General features: G+C 40.6%; 1 protein-coding gene across 4 annotated transcripts in view; it reads left to right on the forward strand.

The window, feature by feature from the left end:
- LOC137371252 (NEDD4-binding protein 2-like) overlaps positions 1 to 19,346 on the forward strand; it is an 87,817-nt gene that overhangs the window by 51,412 nt on the left and 17,059 nt on the right. For 3 of the 4 annotated variants that reach the window (XM_068033501.1, XM_068033502.1, XM_068033503.1), the window contains exons 7-8: positions 13,158 to 15,196; positions 18,068 to 18,153. In XM_068033501.1, coding sequence (XP_067889602.1) covers positions 13,158 to 15,196; positions 18,068 to 18,153 — 2,125 coding nt within the window. Of the gene's footprint in view, positions 1 to 13,157; positions 15,197 to 15,459; positions 15,492 to 18,067; positions 18,154 to 19,346 lie in introns of those variants that run through there. The other variant, XM_068033504.1, reaches the window with a different exon arrangement.

Genomic DNA, 19,346 nt, shown 5'->3' on the forward strand with positions numbered 1-19,346 from the left:
CACCTTCCAAACCTGCGACCTCTGCCACCTTGAAGGACGAGCAGCAAATGCATGGGAACATCACCACCTGCAAGTTCCCCTCCAAGTCACACACCATCCTGACTTGGAACTATATCGCCGTTCCTTCACTGTCGCTGGGTCAAAATCCTGGAACTCCCTTCCTAACAGCACTTTGGGTGTACCTACCTCACATGGACTGCAGTGGTTCAAGAAGGCAGCTCACCAGCACCTTCTCAAGGGCAATTATGGATGGGCAATAAATGCTGGCATAGCCAGTGATGCCCACATCCCATGAATGAATAAAAAAATGAGGATGATATCAATCGACTGCAACAGGACATAGGTTAGCAGAATGGGCAGAAAAGTGACTGATGGAATTTAATGCAGACAAGTATGAGGTGGTGCATTTTGGCAGAATGGATAGGGTGAGGCAATATAGATTTAATGGCAAAGTTGTAAAGAGTGCAGGGACAGAGGGACCTAGGGGTGCATGTGCATAGATCTTTGAAGGCAGCAGGAAATATTGAGAGAGTGGTTAGTAAAGCATATGGGATCTTGGGCTTCATAAATAGAAGTATTGAGTACTTAAGCAGGGAAGTTATGCTGAACCTTTATGAAGCTCTGGTTAGGCCACAGCTGGAGTATTGCGTCCAGTTCTGTCACCACACTTCAGGAAGAATGAGAATTCTTGAGAAGGTGCAGAGGAGATTTATCAGAATGGTTCCAGGAATGAGGGATTTTAGTTACAAGGTTTGGTTGAGAATAGCTGGTGCTGTTCTCCTTGGAGCAAAGGAGATTGAGGGGAGATTTAATGGGGGTGTAGATAAGAGCTGTTCCCATCAGATCATGATACAAGGACTAGGGGACACAGATTTAAGGTTTGGATAAGAGATTCTGAGGTTGTGAAGAACTTTTTTACGCCACGAGTGGTAATGACCTGTGAGAACAAAGGAAGCGCACAACTGAGATGCAGTAGCAGCAGAGAGAGAGCGCGAGAACAGCGGAAGGTCCAATAGTGCTCTTGCTCTACCGCTGCGCAAGAGAACAAAGAAGAAAAAAAATCGAGGAGTGACGTCACAGGAAATTGGGTACGTGGTTGGTGAGTGTTTATCTTTTTCTCTGCCTAAACTAGGGAACTTTCTCAAAGCACGTGGGATAGGAGGTAATATACTGGCATGGATTATATATTGGTTAACAGGCAGAAAACAGAGAGTAGGAATAAGCGGGTCATTCTCGAGTTGGCAGGCTGCAACTAGTGGGGTAGTGCAGGGATCAGTGCTTGGGCCCCAGCTGTTCACAATATATATCAATGATTTGAATGTGGGGACCAAATGTAATATTTCCAAGTTGGCGGATGACACAAAACTAGGTGGGAATGTGTGTTGTGAGGAAGATGCTAAGCAGCTTCAAGGGGATTTGGGCAGACTTCGTGAGTGGGCAAGAATGTGGCAGATGGAGTATAATAAGGAAAAATGTGAGGTTATCCACTTTGGTAGGAGGAACAGATGTGCAGAGTATTTCTTAAATGGTAAAAGATAAGAAATTGTAGATGTACAAAGGGACCTGGGAGTCCTTGTCAATAAGTCACTGACAGCTAACATGCAGGTGCAGCAAGCAATTAAGAAGGCAAATAGTATGTTGGCCTTCGATGCAAGAGGATTTGAGTACAGGAGTAGTGAAGACTTGCTTCAATTGTATAGAACCTTGGTCAGACCGCACTTGGAGCAGCGTGTGCAATTTTGGTCCCTTACTTTAGGAAGGATATTGCCATGGAGGGAGTGCAATGAAGGTTCACCAAACTTTTTCCCGGGATGGCGGGACTATCCTATGAGGAGAGATTGAGGAAATTGGGCCTGTATTCTCTGGAGTTTCGAAGAATAAGAGGCGATCTCGTTGAAACCTACAAAATACTTAACAGGGACAGACGGGGTAGATGCAGATAAGATGTTTCGCCTGGTTGGGTAGTCTCGAACCAGGTGACACATTTTCAAAATAAGGGGGAAGCCACTTAGGACAGAGATCATAAATTTCTTTACTCAGGGTTGTCAGTCTTTGGAATTCTCTACCCCAGAGGGCTGTGGAAGCTCAGTCATTGAATATGTGTAAAGCAGAGATTGACAGATTTCTAAATACAAATTATATAAAGGGATATGAGGATAGTGTGGGAAAAAGGCATTGAAGTGGATGATCAGCCATGATCGTATTGAATGGCAGGGCAGGCTCAATGGACTGTCTGGGCTACTCCTGCTCCTATGTTCCTATTAGCAGCTGAGAAATTAATAACCTCAATCAGTGAGTATAACAGTAAATGAATTAATAAGTAGCACAGAGCCTGTCTACAGGCATGAATTAAATTGTTTAAACAAGGTACCAAAATAATCATGGACGGTCAGCTGCAACCTGTTGCTTGCAATGCCTGCACCATGTGGAAACGCCAGGACACTTCATGCGTCTTCGACGACAATGTGTGTGGGAAGTGTATCCAGTTGCTTCAACTTGAGCTCAGGATTTCTAAGCTTGAGGGGCAGCTGGAGTCACCGAGGAGCACCAAGGAGCAGGAAAGTTTCCTGGATTGTCACCCCACAGGCAGTAATCATTCAGGACGCTAGATGGATGGCCATCTGGACAACTGGGAAGAGGCAGAAAGTGCAACAGTCCTTGGGGTGTGTGCCACTCTCAAACTGCTACTCAACATTGGAGACTGCTGGAAGTGAGGATATGTTGAAGGAGTGCAGTCCAGACCATGGCACCAGTCGGCAAGGGACAGGAGGGAGCAGCCAAGTGTAGAAATGCAGTTGTTAGAGGAGATTCCATAGACGGGGACAGACAGACATTTCTGTCACAGTCACCGATAATCCCGCATGGTATGTTGCTTCCCTGGTGCCAGGGTAAAAGAAGTCATGGAAAGGGTGCAGGATATTCTGCAAGCGGGGGGAGTGAGTGAACCGGAGGTTGGGGTGCATGTTGGTACCAATGACGTAGCAAGGGCAGGCATTGAGGTCCTACGGTCTGATTTTCAGGAGCTAGGGCACAAGTTAGAGTCGGACCTCGAAGATGGTAATCTCTGGATTACTCGCAGTTCCAGGTGTTAGAGAGAGTACAAATAGGAAGATAGAGAGGATCAATGCGTGGCTTGAAGCATGGTGCAGAGGGAGAATTTCGTTTTCTTGAGGCATTGAAATCAGTTCTGGGGCAGAAGGCACCTATTCAAAAGTTTGCACCTCAACAGGACTGAGACCAATGTCCTCGTGGGGAGGTTCACTCCTGTGGTTGGAGAGGGTTTAAACTAAATTGGCAGGGTGATGGGCACCAGCTAATAGAAGTAGAAAAGAGGAATAAGATCATAAGAGCGAGAGTGTTGGACAGTACACGAGAAGGAAGTAGATCCATGTTAGATGGGAGCAAACTGAAAAGGGCTACAAGGAATGCAAAGACAGGATTAAAATGCATGTGTGCAAATGCACAATGTGTGGTGAATAAGGTTGGTAAGCTTCAAGCACAATAGCAGTATAGGAATGTGATGTAGTGGCAACAATGGAAACATGACATGAAAATGGTGAGGATTTGGCACTTAATATACAAGGATATAATGTGTTCAGAAAAGATAAATCAGGAAAAAAGGGAGGTGGGGTGGCAGTACTGATTTAGGGAAGACATTGTAGTATTGGAAAGAGGGGATGTCCTTCGGGGGTAAGGACAGAAATGATTTGGTTCGAGTTTAAAAGCAAAAAGGGAATGATCACGCTACTAGTGGTATTCTATAGGCCTCTAAATTGTGAAAGAGAGAGATAAAGAAATTAGCAAATCTGTAGGTAAATCAGAGATGTGCAAGAACTATTCTTTTTTCTTTCTTTTGGGCCTCCTTATCTCGAGAGACAATGGATACGCGCCTGGAGGTGGTCAGTGGTTTGTGAAGCAGCGCCTGGAGTGGCTATAAAGGCCAATTCTGGAGTAACAGGCTCTTCCACAGGTGCTGCAGAGAAATTTGTTTGTTGGGGCTGTTGCACAGTTGGCTCTCCCCTTGCGCCTCTGTCTTTTTTCCTGCCAACTACTAAGTCTCTTCGACTCGCCACAATTTAGCCCTGTCTTTATGGCTGCCCGCCAGCTCTGGCGAATGCTGGCAACTGACTCCCACGACTTGTGATCAATGTCACACGATTTCATGTCGCGTTTGCAGACGTCTTTATAACGGAGACATGGACGGCCGGTGGGTCTGATACCAGTGGCGAGCTCGCTGTACAATGTGTCTTTGGGGATCCTGCCATCTTCCATGCGGCTCACATGGCCAAGCCATCTCAAACTATAGAGTGGTGATATTGGGGGACTTCAATTACCCAAATTTTGATTGGGATATGTTAAAGTGAAAGGAAGGGAAGAATTTCTGGATTGTATTCAGGAAAACTTCCTTGATCAGTATGTTCTTGGCACAACTAGAAAGGAGGCATTGCTGGATCTGATGCTTGGAAATGAGTTGGACCAAGTGTCCGTTGGGAAATACTTGGGTAAGAGTGATCATAGTATCATAAGGTTTAGACTCAATGCAATTTCAACAAGGGCAGAAGGTAGGGGAACAAAATCAGGGCTCCTTCGATGCGAGTGCGATAGAGATTATGATGAAACAGAAAAAGAGGGTGTATGATGCATGCTAAGTGAAATACAATAAGTGAAGAGGAAAGTAAGATGGGCAAAGAGAATATGAAACTAGAATGGCAGTCAACATAAAAGGGAACCCAAAGATATTCTACTGGTATGTGAATAGTAAGAGAAGTGGGGCCGATTCAAGACAGAGTGGGTAATATATGCTCGGAGTGCAGGCAAGGCTAATATACTTAATGAGTACTTTGTATCAGTGTTCACTAAGGAAGTGGAATCTGACAAAATATCGGTAGAAGCAGAGAGTCGAGGCAATGGGTAGGTTAAAAATTTGAGGGGGAAGGTACTGAAAAGGCTGGCTATGCTTAGGGTAGATAAGTCACATGGTCTGAATGGCTTCCATCCCAGATTGCTAAAGGACGTGGGGATGGAGAGAGCAGAAGGGCTTGTCATAATCTTCCAATCTTCCCTGGATATGGGGGAGGTGCCAGAGGATTGGAGAGTGGCAAATGTGACCCAAACAATAATCAGCGAAAAATCAACAGGCACTTGGAGAGGTTTGAGTTAATAAAGGATATTCAGCAGGGCAGATCATGCTTGACTAGTCCAATTTGAATTATTTGATGAAATAGAGAAGGTTGATGAAGGGAATGTGGTGGATGTTGTCTATATGGATTTTAAGAAAGCATTTGATAAGGTACCACATAAAAGGCTGGTTAACAAAATTGAAGCTCATGGAATAGGTTTTAAAATTGCAATGAGCAAAGGTTCTCTCTTGATTTCTATCTTTAATTAGAAGTACTGTCTTACAGGTGTAAGATTATTTACTTTTTTCAATAGTCAGCTAATGCAGATGAAAGAGATAAATGATTTTAAAATAGCATATTTTAAAAATTTTTTTATTAATATTAACCTGACGAAAGACACTATCTCAAGTTTAGAGGACAGGTCTGTATCCCATACTCATTCTCATACATGCAACCATATGCGCCACCTTTGTATAAACATTTAATTAAACTTAAATAGAAGCAAAATATTGCAGATGCTGAAATTAAAACAAAGTGGTGGAAATACTCTGGTCAGGCAGCATCTGTGGCGAGAGAAACAGTTAACGTTTCAGGTCTGTGACGTTTTATCAGAACTGGCAAATGTTAGAAATGTAATGGGCTTTGAGCAAATGAAGGGGGCTGGGGAGGGAAAAACAACAACAAAAGGGAAGGTGTGTGATCTGGCAGAGGGCAGGAGAGATTAATGAAAAACATATCATGGAACAAAGGCAAGGGGAGTGCTAATAGTTGTAGAAAATGAATGTTACTATTGCATTGTTTTTATCTTTTATTTTTTATTATATTACTATTATTAAAATACTATTAGCACTCCCTTTACCTTTGTTCCATGACATCTTTGTCACTTAATCTCTCCTGCCCTAACTCTTGTTTTTCTCTCTCCACAGATACTGCCAGACCTGCTGAGTATTTCCATCACTTTGTTTTTATTACTTAAACTTTACCTGAATAAAGCTTTTCAAATTTTACCTCTAGCTTTTCTTACAATTTGGAAAACAAATCAGTAACTGAAGAAAAATATTCCACCAGTAGAACTAACTGGTGCTAACTATCTTGTGAAATTAAGGACAGTGCACATGTTCAGATTGCACAATACAAATTCAGCTCAGTGTCATTACTTTTTTGAATAAATGTTATCATTGTTGTTTACACCATTATTTTACCAATTCAAATTTTTCAAAGCACATTTTTTTATTAATCTCAACAAAAGATAATGCAGTGACAGTGTGAGTTTGCAATACCCTTATCAATGTAAAGATAGGAATTAATAATGGGAAAAATTGACAGAAAATAGTGATAACAGGAAGTAAGATTTTGTAGGCAGGGAGAGTGCATATCTAAGATTTTGAGCTTTCTAGCATTTGCAGTTTCTTTTTTGTAAACAAAAAAACTATTTGGTAGCATCACAGCATGTCTCAAAAGGCAGTTAAACTGGAGAAATGCTTTTGAGTGTGTGTTATGGTATATCTCTTCAAAAGATGGGATTTCTTTTCTGTTAACTATTGAAATTTCAGCACAGCTCATCATGTCTTTAAATCTTAAATCAGTTATTTACTCTAATGGATCATTTAATATCTCAAACCTGTGCCAACCTAGGAAATTGTCACTATGTGCTATTGGGAAGAGCATTATGCCAACTGTAATAACACAGACATTCTGTTGCGTTTCTCAACTTTAATGTTTATTCATGCCTGAATGCCATCAAAGGTTTTTTTGATTTAGTTGCAATATAGCAAACCAGAAATGCTTATGGTAAACAGCCTTCGGTTTATACTTAACCAACTCGGGCGGAATTAGTAGTAAACTGAGCACTTTTACAGATGTGGTGTGGCAAGAAATAACTTCTCAATACATTTTATCAGAAAATAGAAAAATTACAATGCTTGACTTCTTGGGCAGAATCTTACCAACTTAGTCCCTGCCATAATGGTGGGACCATTTTCGGGTTGGGAACCTGACCCTTTGATCTGCGCCTTTGTGGTTGCAAATCAATTAGCAGCCCGGCTCCGGGTTCCTCAGTCAATCAGGGAGGGCGCATGAGATGCCGCGCCTAATGCAGCAATGAAAGATCTCTATTTAAAGTGACTCTGGCAGCACTCACCGTGGCAGAACTCTTTGGAGGAAAATGAGCAGTGTGAAGGATTGTGGATGCAAGATGTGGAAAGGCTGTCCCTTCGTTCATTGACTCGCCCTACAGGTCATGCTGCAAGCAGTGAGGGCATGGAGAGAAGTCCTTTCAGAGGATGGCAGGAGGAGGTCAGCCAGTCTCAACAAGCAGACATGGCATGAAGTTGCTGAGGAGGTGAGCAGCAGGAGTGTAGTGCCGAGGACCTGGATCCAGTGCCACAAAAGGTTCAGTGATCTCATGAGGTCTGGCAAGGTGAGTGTCCTGCAACTCAGCTGGCAGCCATCACTCACTTGCCTCCCGAGCAGTCTTCTGCACAGCACTCCTTTTAACTGACACACCTTTCTGTCACAGATTCCGTTTCTCTCCAGCCTCCTCCTCAAATCTCCATCTCCCAGACAATACTTGCATGCATCTGCAACCTATTGCCCTTTCACTACCATTGCTTGCAGTCACCCTCCTCAAATGTTCACCCTCAATCCCCAGCATTCACCGATACACTCATTCCTAACTCTGCCTTTTCTCATTAGAGAAGGGAACCCACAGCCCCAGGGAGAAGCACAGAACCTGGAGTGGAACTGCAGCCATGGCTATCTTGACCTCTATGGAGGAAGAAGGCCTGGAGATTGGCAGGGTGGCAGCAGGACAGGCCATTGGTGATGGAGAGATAGGAATGACCCTGAGACCTGGTGACAGTATTAGATATCACACTGCAACTCATGTTGAATGTCTCCAGTGCATCAAATGTCATAATCAACTATGCTACCTTGAAACACTCTCTCTTCTACGTTCAGCACTAACTCATGTTTTTCATCTCCCACAGGTGCATTGCTGGAGCCAGCAGAGGAGGGAGGAAGCCATGGAGTCCTCAGCTGAGGACCAGCACTCTGAGGATTACAGTCACATGACTCCTGCACACCCTCTTCAATTGATCCAGATTCTCTGTTAGATAGGATTGCATATGGTGAGGAGCACGTCATGTGAGCAGGTGCTGAATACAGGGACAGCACTGGCAATCCCCTTCGGAGGGCGCTGGGCACTTAAGCTTTGCTCAGCTAGGCACAGATGATGAACCTTGGGAGTTATGAATTAAATGAGTACTTGTGGAGCAGGAAAGGGAAATGTGTATACATCTGTCAGAATTCCCAGGGACAGTACGCACCCTTGCACGGAAAATGGAGGAGTCCATCTCCAGCATGAGTGTAGTAATGTCTCGGGCATATGCACTGATGACAACTCCCATTAAGGAGTGGCCAACCTCATGCAGTCATACCCAGCAGGCCACCGAGTGGATGCTGGCCACAGCAATGGCTTTTACAGTATGGCTGTCAGATTGCAAAGCATCAACCAACAAGTCACCTTGGTAACTGAACGCCACTCTGAAATGCAGCCAATTGCTCTCTGCTCATCGTTGGTAGGGAAGTGCAGGTGGGCCCTTAAAGAGAAGATGGAGAAAGGGCTGATGGCAGTGGGGGTTGTTCGCAAGGCGCTCCCGCTCCAAACCCTTGCCCTGTCCCTTCTGACAACTCCACCTGCTGTGTCCTGCTGTCAGGACAGAGTCTGCCCTTGAACTGATGCTGTCTGCCATGGGCATCTCTCATCAGAGCAGGGGAATGAACAGCCTGTCTCTAGTTCTGCTGAAGCTACAGGGGTAGCACCACATAGCAGTAATTAAAAATATATTTGGAAAATGTCTTAATTGCATATCGGGAATCATTTGGGTACTTATTACATTGTTAATGTGACATTGATGCTCTTCATTTCAATGAAGGCATGAGTTTTTTGTGACCTATTTATTGTCATGTTGGTTAACATAGTTTGTTTGTTAACACATATATCATGGTCCGTAAAATGCTGCTGAATGGTCTGAGCTGCATTGATGAGAATGTAAGGTTGTGAATCTGATGGATTGACGTGTGTATGTAGGAAGGGAACTTGGGGGTGAAAGGGGGCTTGAGGGTTGCTTGCATAGGGGTTGTTGTAGTACGATTTCAATGTAGCAAACACAGTTCTCAAGTGAAGTATGCCTTGATGAGGCCATTGTGGTTTTCTTGGGCATGCAGGTCTCTGGCTGGAGGCACCAATGCCACTTTAGGATCTTCCTCCCCCTCCTAGGATGCTGGCCACTTTCCATCTTCCTCTGGCGCCAGTTCCCTCTCAACTGCCATGTTGTGCAGCACATCATTGTTATCCGGGAGACCCTTGCTGGGCGTATTGAAGGGCACCTACAGATTGGTCAAGGCAACAGAACCTCATTTTGAGCCAGCCAGTGGCTTGCTCCATTGTTACCCTGGTGATAATGTAGCTCCAGTTGTATCTTTCCTTTGCCTCTGTAGTAGAGTTCCTCACTGGGGTCATTAGCCATGTCTTGAGTGTATATCCCTTGACCCCCAGGAGCCAACCGCTGAGACTTTCTGGTGGAGAGAAGAGCTGCAAAACCTGAGACTGCATAAGGATGAACCCATCATCGCAGATCCCTGAATACTTGGTGCACACTTGCATTATCCTCTTGTGATGGTCACATTCCAGCTGCACATGGAATCCCTTCTGGTTGACAAAAATGCCTGGCTGTTCTGATGGTGCCCTGACTACCACATGGGTGCAGTATACAACCTGCTGGAACTGTGAAAATCCTGCAAGGGAGGTGAAGCTGACAGCCCTCTGAGTTTGACTGGCCTGATCCATCTCAAGTTTAATATAGTTGGAAGCCTTTGCAAAGAATAGATTGGTGATCTGGCTGATGCAACCTGCAGCCCACAGCTGCCTGTGAGATTCTACTTACATTAGCAGCTGATCCCTGGAAGGACGTTTAGCCCTTTGCATCCGTTCTTCCATTCAATTCCATTCAAATTCCATTTACTTTCATCATGGCAGATGATGAAATTTGAATTCAATTAATAAATCTGGAATTAAAAGCTAGGCTAATGGTGACCATGAAACCATTGTCAATTGTTGTAAAAACCCATCTGGTTCACTAATGTCCTTTTAGGGAAGGAAATCTGCTGTCTTTACCTGCTCTGGCCTACATGTGACTCCAGACCCACAGCAATGTGGTTGACTCTTAATTCCCACTGAAATGGCCTCGCAAGCCATTCAGTTCAAGGGCAATTGGGGATGGGCAATAAGTGCTGGCTTAGCCAGTGACGCCCACATTCCACAAATGAATAAAAGTCCTGAAAATGTCCCATTTATTCCTACTGTTTTCTGTCCATTAACCAATTCTCACCCCAATCTCATGAGTCCTAATTTTGAGTAATAACCTCTTGTGTGACACCTTATTGAATGCTTTTTGAAAATCCAAATACACTACATCCACTGGTTCCCCTTTATCCACCATAATAGTTAATCAAAAAATCTCAATAGATTTGTCTCACAATTTCCCTTTCATATACCTGTGTTGACTCTGATTAATCATATCATGATTTTCTAAGTGCCCTATTACCATGTCTCTAAAATAGATTCTTGTATTTTGCCTACTACTGGTGTTAGACTAACAGTAGTATAAGAGTCTGAAAGAGTTAAAGTTTGAGACTGAGTAACCTCTCCCACTGTAGTGATGATCTAATAATCACATGGGTATTTGGCTTGGAAGGAACTAGAAGCATCATGAGAAGTGCTAGCTGAACATCCTTAATGAGAGTGTAAATAATTATATAAAATAAACAAGTTTACTATTTAGCCATACAAAGACTCAGACAATAGTCTAACTACACTAACAACAATATACAACACTAACAGGCCTATAGTTCCCCATTTTCTCTCTTTCTCCTTTTAAATAGCAGGGTTTTGTTTGCTACCTTCCAATCCTCGGGAGTTGTTCTGGAATGTAAGGAATCCTGGAAGATCAAAACCAATGCATCCAGTATCTCTGCAACTACCTCTTAAAACCCTAGGATGCAGGTCATCAAGTCCAGGGGATTTGTTGCCACTTAGTCCCATTAATTTCTCCAGTACTGTTTCTTTACTTACACTGATTTCTTTAAGTTCCTCATTCTTACTGGATCCTTGGTTCCCCATTATTTACGCAATATGTTTTGTGTCTTCTACTGTGAAGACAAATTATTTGTTCAAAGTCTCTATCATTTCCTTGACTCGCCCAATATAATTTTACCCACCTTCATTGGGCCCACGTTTACTTTCACTAATCTCTTCCTAGTTACATACCTATAAAAACGCTGAGAATTTTTTTCTTGCTTGTCTACTCCTCTTCTCTTTCCTCATCAATTTCTCTGTCCTCCTTTGCTGAATTCTAAAATCTTCCTAATCCTTAGGCTTACTGCTCTTTTTGGCAACGTTATAAGCCTCTACCTTTGATGTAATACTATCTTTAACTCCTTTTTAGCCATGGTTGGACCACTTTTTCTCTGGGCCTTTATGCCTTAAAGGAATGTATATTTGTTGTAAATGTATTAATTTTTTAAATGCTTGCCTTGTCTACTGTCTATCTTTTAATGTAATTTTGCAATATACTTTAGCCAACTTGCTGCTCATACCTAATTAGTTTGCTTTGTTTAGATTCAAGACCATAGTTTCAGTCTTAACTAAATCACTTTCAAACGCAATATAAAATTCTGTCATATTAAAGTCAGTCTTCCCTTTACTACAAGACGATTGATTAACCCTTTCTCATTGCGCAATACAAGGTCCAAAATAGCCTGTTTTTATTTGGTTCCTCGATTGCTGATCTAGAAAACAATCTTGTACACGTTCCATGAACTCATCCTCCAAACTATTTCTGCAGATTTGGTTTGCCCAGTCTATATGAAGATTGATGATCCTTAGGATTACTGTATTACCCTACTTACATGATTTATACTGTGCACTACATTACAACTACCGTTAAGGATCTGTAAACAACTCCCACAATGTTTTCTGACCCTTTGTTGTTTCTTAGCTCCACCCAAAGTGATTCTACTTCTTGGATTTTGTAAGCTAAGATCCTTTCTCTCCACTGCCTTTATTCACCCCCCCCCTCTCCCCGCCCCCCCCCCCCCCCCCATCTCCCCACTTATAATAAGGGCAATCCCTCCTCCTTTCCCATTCTGCCTATCACTTCTAAAACTTACGTTGACTAAGTGCATTATAACCCCTTTTCAACTGATTTTGTCTTTGTTTTAAGCAATGTACTTTTAGTTTCATGCTGTATCTTCTACGTAATAGTACTTGTGAATAAATTTGACTATTAAATAATCCAGAATTCATTAGTGTGACAATGTGGTATTTATCAAATTTTGGAGAAGTCATCTCACATGATCTCAGGTGCACTATATCATCATTAAGGGGTATTTGTCGCACATGATCCCATTGATGGGGTTCAGGTTATTGCACATAGTCTATATAAGGAGATTGCCTTTCTGCTATATACATGAGAACTTGTGTTTATATAACACATGCCTTTTAATATAGAAACATTCCCAAAAAGGTTCATAGATGCATAATGAAAAATGGACTGTGAGCCAAAGGAGGAACTATTATGAGGGATGCCAAAAAGCTAGTTTTTAAGGAAGATCTTGAAGGAGGAGAGTGAGCTTAAGTGATTTAGCAAAGGCTACCAGAGCTTTGGACCTAGGTGACAGAAGTTGTGGCAGTGAGTTGAGTCAGATGAGCAAAGAGATTGGAAGGGAGGGTGTTAAGTATTGGGAGAATATCTGACCCACAATTAAGTCTTCCAGATCAATCAAAGCCTTTGAAGGTTTGAAGAGCAATTACAAGTGCAAGCTTTACATGATAAATGCAATATCTGTTGATAAGCTTCACAATTATTTAGAAGTTTCTGTTCAAAAAGTGCAAATGCTGTTCTGGTTATAAATAATTGCCTTTATCATTTTAGAAAGCTGTAATTACTGTTTTCACTTCTCTGATTTCATTTCCAGGAAAGGCAAAGGTAGGAAGAAACCAAAGGTGCTTCCTCCTCTGAACAAACGTACAAGAGGAAATGCAAAAAATAAGGAAAAGCACAGGCAGCACAGAAAAGTGAAAGCTTGCCAAAACATGATGTCTGAGATAAAAGCTGAATCCTGTTGGCTTGGAGCATTTCAGGAGCATCACACAACTAAATGTGAAGATTACCTCTCAGACGAAGAGCACAATGAGGCAGAAAACATCAGTGTTACTGACTTGGTGACTACACTGAGAGATTCTCAAGATAGTATTGGAGCACAAGTTGAGCAAATTCTTCATTGCAATGTATTTGAAGATAAGGAGCAAGTATTTTCTATAAAAGAGAATATGTTTATATCAACATATGAACGAGTTGTTAAAGGAGGTTTTACAATGGCAGATGTTTTGACTGTAGAGACATGTGACCTACATATACATCTATCAGAAGATTATGAGGATTCTTTATATTTAAAAAACAGTTCACCTTTATTTGGCATTCACTGGGAATCGGATCAAAGCCATTGTCCTTTAGTGAAGAATTATATTTCTGTGATAGACACAGCAGCTGATAAAGCAAATCTTGTAGTTTTGACACAGAAATATTGTATTCATATAAGCAAAAATGCCGTTGCTGGTTCTCTTCAGTATCCACCTGAGATTGAAAGTGTATTTAACCAAACATCATTAGAGTATGCTCAAGGATTGGAGGAAATAAAGACCTCTGTTTTGGAAGATGATGCTGATGACTATAAAAGAAAGGAAATGGCCAATCTAACTTTGAACAGCAATTTTTTAACCAATTTATTGGAGGGGGAAAAAATTGCCAGCTGGGGATGTTGTAATGGGCCTGTAAGTAACATATATAGGCCCTATGAACAGAGGCAAAAGACAGACTGTAAATTCAGACAGAGAGATGCTTCTGTTAAGAATAAGGCTGAAAAATGGTTGTATCAAGAAACTACACAACAAAATCCATTGGCTCGTACTACATTTTGTCATGAAAGTTCTTCAACTGAAAACATTTCTCAAGGAAACAATTATCCTCTGCAACTGTGTCCTGAAGATAACTCTTCCACAGCGCAGTGTGAGACAAATCAATTTGCACCCTCTGATATCGTTTCTGAGAAAGCTGATGGCATGAAAGAAACAAAAAGTTTTTGTATTGGTGAATGGGTTAATGAAACTGAAGAGACAAACTTGATGATACTGCACGATTCCTTTTATAATCCACCATTAGCCAAGATAAATTCCAGAAGAAAACCCAAACGGTTTTACAGATTAGCACCTACTTTTCAGATTTCTCGAGAGACAGCAATGGATTCAAAAGAAAGCAGAAGGGAAGACTTATTCTTGACTGAGATTAAACCAAAGAACTGTATGTCAGCAACTAATATCTTTCAGAGTGGAATAGCGAGCGTAAACCTAAGTGTGCAGGAAAATATAGGAACATGCCATGAAAAACTGGTCCAAACTGCTGATGAAGGCTCTCAATTTGTAAATCGATTCTGTGAAACCATTCCATTTAGCAAAATAATCAATAATAAATTAAAGAAGGAACATAGCAAAGAGGCCAGCTTGTTAAAGCAGGGACTTGATGGCTCTTGTAATGTGCAATCTTTGCATACACTCAAACATGAAACAATGCATAATGATATGCTTCCAGATCCATCACAGGAAACCGATGTTTCTACCATTAATCCTTCTACAACAATATTGGACAATAGCAAAACATTTTTCACAGGAAAACCAGTTTTGAAATGCTTACCTTATGCAAACAGTTCCAGATCCTCGGAAGTTTTATTTTCCTATGTAGACAGCATGAAGAAAGAAGGACATTTGATGCAGTTTGATGAGCAGTTTAGTGCATCCTTCAATCCATGTGTTGAATGTGAATTAACAGAAAAATCAAGGAAAGATGATGACCAAGTATTTCTAATGTTCCCAGAAAAATGCCCTTTTCTCGAGCTGCAGTTATCACTTGAATTTGCATTGCAGCTTGTAGAGTTGTTTGGGTCTCCTGGTATTGACCCTGGTAAGTTGAAACACTACAAATTAATAAAGCATGTTTCTCTTCAACTATTCAAATAGATTCAAATTCTTGCATCTAACAGTTTCCTCTATTAAGAAAAACCTGTATAAAATACAAACTCTACTGAGAAATGAGACTGTATTTTTCAAAGATGGTAACAAATGTCATTGTGAAAGTGACATATCTATTGCTTCCTTGAATCCCTCATTATTAATGTTGTGGAAGACATTCCAACAAATGTTAACTTTTTCTGTTTTCTATTTCAGCAGGACAAGAATTATAATTTGAGTGCACTTGTGTAATAATGTCCATCTTGGGGAGAAAACCAAAGAAAACCTTGGAGTTCATGGTATAGAAATGTACAGCACAGAAGGAGGCTATTTGGCCCATTGTGCTTGTGCTAGCTCTTTGAAAGAGCAGTTGTACTTAGTCCCACCCCCTTGCTTTTTTGTCTATAATCCTGTAAGTTCCTTATCTTCAAGTACCTGTCCAACTTCCTGTCAAAATTATTTATGGGATCTGCTTCCAGCACCTTTTCAGGTTGAGCATTCCAGATCCCTACAATTGTGTGGAAAAATTGTCACCTGGTCTTCCTTCTAGACCTTTTGCCAATGATTTCAAATCTATGACCTCTGATTATCGACCCACTTGCCAGTGGGAATAGTTCTTCTCTATCTACCCTATCAAAACCTCTCATTTTGGAAACCTCTATTAGGTCACCTCTTAAGCTTCTCACATCCTAGGAACTCTTCTGGAAATAAATGCTAACTTTTTTTTCTCAAACAAAATTGTCCTGTACTAAAAGAGAGAAGTATAAGAGGTGGTCAACAAAATACCCCTGAGCTACATGTGCAGTCCAGTCCTGTGGGCTGTGTTATGGCTCTTTGAAAACTTGGGGACATTTGCACAAGGAACTGTTATAAACAGTCACATTGATATTGAATACATTAAATAGTACATTCAGTTGTAAATACATGTCCAACCATTCTCAGCAACAGATGGCTAGGGATTTTTCTAAATAGGAGGATAGACTCGGGATTATCATTAGAAGCACTAACAGGAAGTTAGAAGAAATGTTTTCAGATCATTGTTAAAACTTTGTATTAAGTTCAAAAGGGTGTGAATGCTTTGCCATCTGTGGCCAAGGAGGCATGGATTATAAGATTCTTTTAAAATGGAATTGGATAAATATTTGGGGAAGGAGCAGCAAATTGGGATTAAAGCAAATAGCTCCTTTTGAAGAATTCTTAGCACAGTTATCTACCCTTTTCAGCTCGGGCAAGTTGTTTACCTTTAATTTTTCTTGGAAGGCTGAAAGTTCATGTTTGAACCTTTTGTAATTTAAACAGACTTCAGATTCTCAAAAGAGAAAGTGCCCAAGTTGAAATTTAAATCTGGGGAACTTCCAAACCAAACAGATGATTCTTGGTTAAACAAAGAAATTGTTGTGTAAGAACATATTCCAGTGCAATAAATGATTACTTGTCACTTGCTGTCTTCGTCTATCAGTGGAGACAGCTATGAACTACATGCAGTGAATGGCTGGAGGGTTTAACTTTGGTTTAGAAGAACCACATATCATGTAGGATTCCTGACCATGCCTTTGGAAGATCTTGATGTAATTTAAATTTTTAAATGAAGCTCACAAGGAGTTAAATGTATAGACCTGCATAGCTAGAAAATGTAGATTAGGATTCAGATGAAGATTCTGAACAAGATTGCTTTAGGTCATGGAAGTTAGTTTAGAGATTCCAGTGAACATTCACATCTATTGAGGCGGAGACGTTGCTATTTACATGATACCAGATTGAGTTGGTTGACAAACTTGACAGTAAATCTCCTTAAGGAGAGAGAAACTAGAGGCTCTGCACTTCCACTTCCCACAGGTATTCTAAGATTATAGGAGAAAAGGGACACTTAGGCAGTTGGTCAGATTTTTAAACCGAGAACTGTGAGCTGTTGACCTGGGCCTGAAGCTGGTAGCTAAAATGCAGTTCAATTTTTGTGGATTGAAATTGTTTAAGGAAGGAAGGTCATGCCCAAAGCATGTACATCAGCTCATGAAAGAGACGAGGCATATAATATTTTTTTGCCCCCCTCACCTTTTCAGAATAGGTTTGCAATTAAGTGGACAAAGTCTTGTTTGCGTTGACTGTTGCTTTGCATGTTTACTTGCTGTCCGTAAAATAAAACATCGTAATGGTTTGCATGAGGCCTCATCTCACTAATGTTTATTTCAGATTGAAAAGTGCACATGAAGTATGTGTGAACGAAAGAATATCTAGTTCAAATCACACGGGAACCTACTGTTGCACCCCTGAGCTACACTATTGTATAATTAAGTATAGGCAGTACAGGCAACATGATCAGACTCCTTTAAAGGAGTCCCCAATACCACTATCTTGAGAAAATATCTAAGGCAGACCCAAAATTTCTAACACCAATTTTTAGACTACTGTGTGATGTATTTGTGGGTTTGTAAAATGATTTTTACCTTTTCTATTCAATGTAGTGGATTATTTTTCTGGCTCTTAATCTTTGGCAGTCGGGCCACAGCTGATATACTCCAATAGTCTGTGGAAAACTCCCAAATTATCCAATTTGTTTTAATTAGTATTGCATTTATTCAAGAAGCTTATCTTATCCTGCATAAATCTATATTGACTTTTTGATATGCTTATTATTTATCAACTGCAAGTTTTGAATTCACTTTTATCTGAACCCTTTGAATGTTACTGTAGTATTCAGTAGATATTTTAAAGAATAGCATGGATTACTATATAATTTGTTACATTTTAATTGATTATAACAAGTAATTTTGAGTAAATTTTACATTTTAGAAAATATGGACATGTTAGTTTCTCCTTGTTTCAGACTTCTTATGTGCTGAAGACTGTAAAGTTCGTTTAGACAAGCAAATAACAAAAATGATCCATTCACAGTGGAAGAAGTCAGTGGAGGCAAGTTTTTTTTGTAGCTTTTTTGTGAAGTTAGATATTTAAATGTTACTTTGTGCAAGAAGTAAAATATAAGGTGATGGCAATATTTATTAACTTTGTTAATGCCACTAAATATTTTTAGATATCTCATTTTTGTGTATACCTGTGGGGTGTGTCATGTACTGCAAGTACAATACAATGCATTTTTTCACTCTGCATCCTTCAGACACCATAGGAACTTGTCCAAACTTGATTTGGTTCTGGCAAAATCATATTCTTTGCATGTCCTTTATATTATATCCTGACATCATGCTGGGCAGTGACATGTAGCATCTTGTATAAGGTCCCAGACTTATCTTAAAATTAGTGCACTTTTTCCCTAGCGTTGAAAAGTTCTCTGCTGTGACTGATCTTTTTTGACTGCCAAAGACTATAATGGACAATAAAGAAATTGCAGACGAGTTAAATGAATGATTTGTATCTGCTTTCACAGTAAAGGAAGAGGACAACACCCCACTGGTACAAGAGATCCTAAAAAAAGTCAAAGGGAAAAACTTAGTGAATTTAATATAAGATTTTTTTTTAAAAGAAAATAATGTGTTTAAAGATGGACAAATCTTCAGGATGCAATGGTTTCCATTAAAACATGTAGGTGAGGAAATCCCAAAGATCTCTACATTTAGAAATTGTGCTCTTGGACTGGAAAATTGCAAATGTTTTTTGATTTTCATTGTTTCAGGCTGAGCCATTCTTAAGCACTGAAAAATGAAAAGTCAAGCATTCTAATAGAATCAGATAAAGAGGGACAGACAGGATGGATCAGTGGAATGACTGAAGCCCGTTTTCAAAAAGATTGCACAATCATCTAGTAATCTAAACATCAAACAATAGAAATAAATATTAAAGACAACAGAGAAATAAAGAGCTTGCGAATAGTTATAGTAGTGAGAGGTATACCCAAGGAAAGGTCCTGCACATGGGAGAAATTATTGATGGCGAAATGCCTCCAAATTCGTTCTGAAATGAAAACGAAAACTGCTGATAAGAACAGTGGGTTAGAATTTGTTGTATTATCAATCGGGAAACTGTCAGCGCTTTTTTACTCAGTAAAACTGACTGCAACTGATGGTGTCCACGCGTGCAGTTAAACACTGAAATCCAAAATTGCTGTCGGTGATACCCCACCCCTCCACAGGCAGTCTTCACTGATGGAA

Source organism: Heterodontus francisci, chromosome 6, assembly GCF_036365525.1.
Source record: "Heterodontus francisci isolate sHetFra1 chromosome 6, sHetFra1.hap1, whole genome shotgun sequence".
Taxonomy (NCBI): domain Eukaryota; kingdom Metazoa; phylum Chordata; class Chondrichthyes; order Heterodontiformes; family Heterodontidae; genus Heterodontus; species Heterodontus francisci.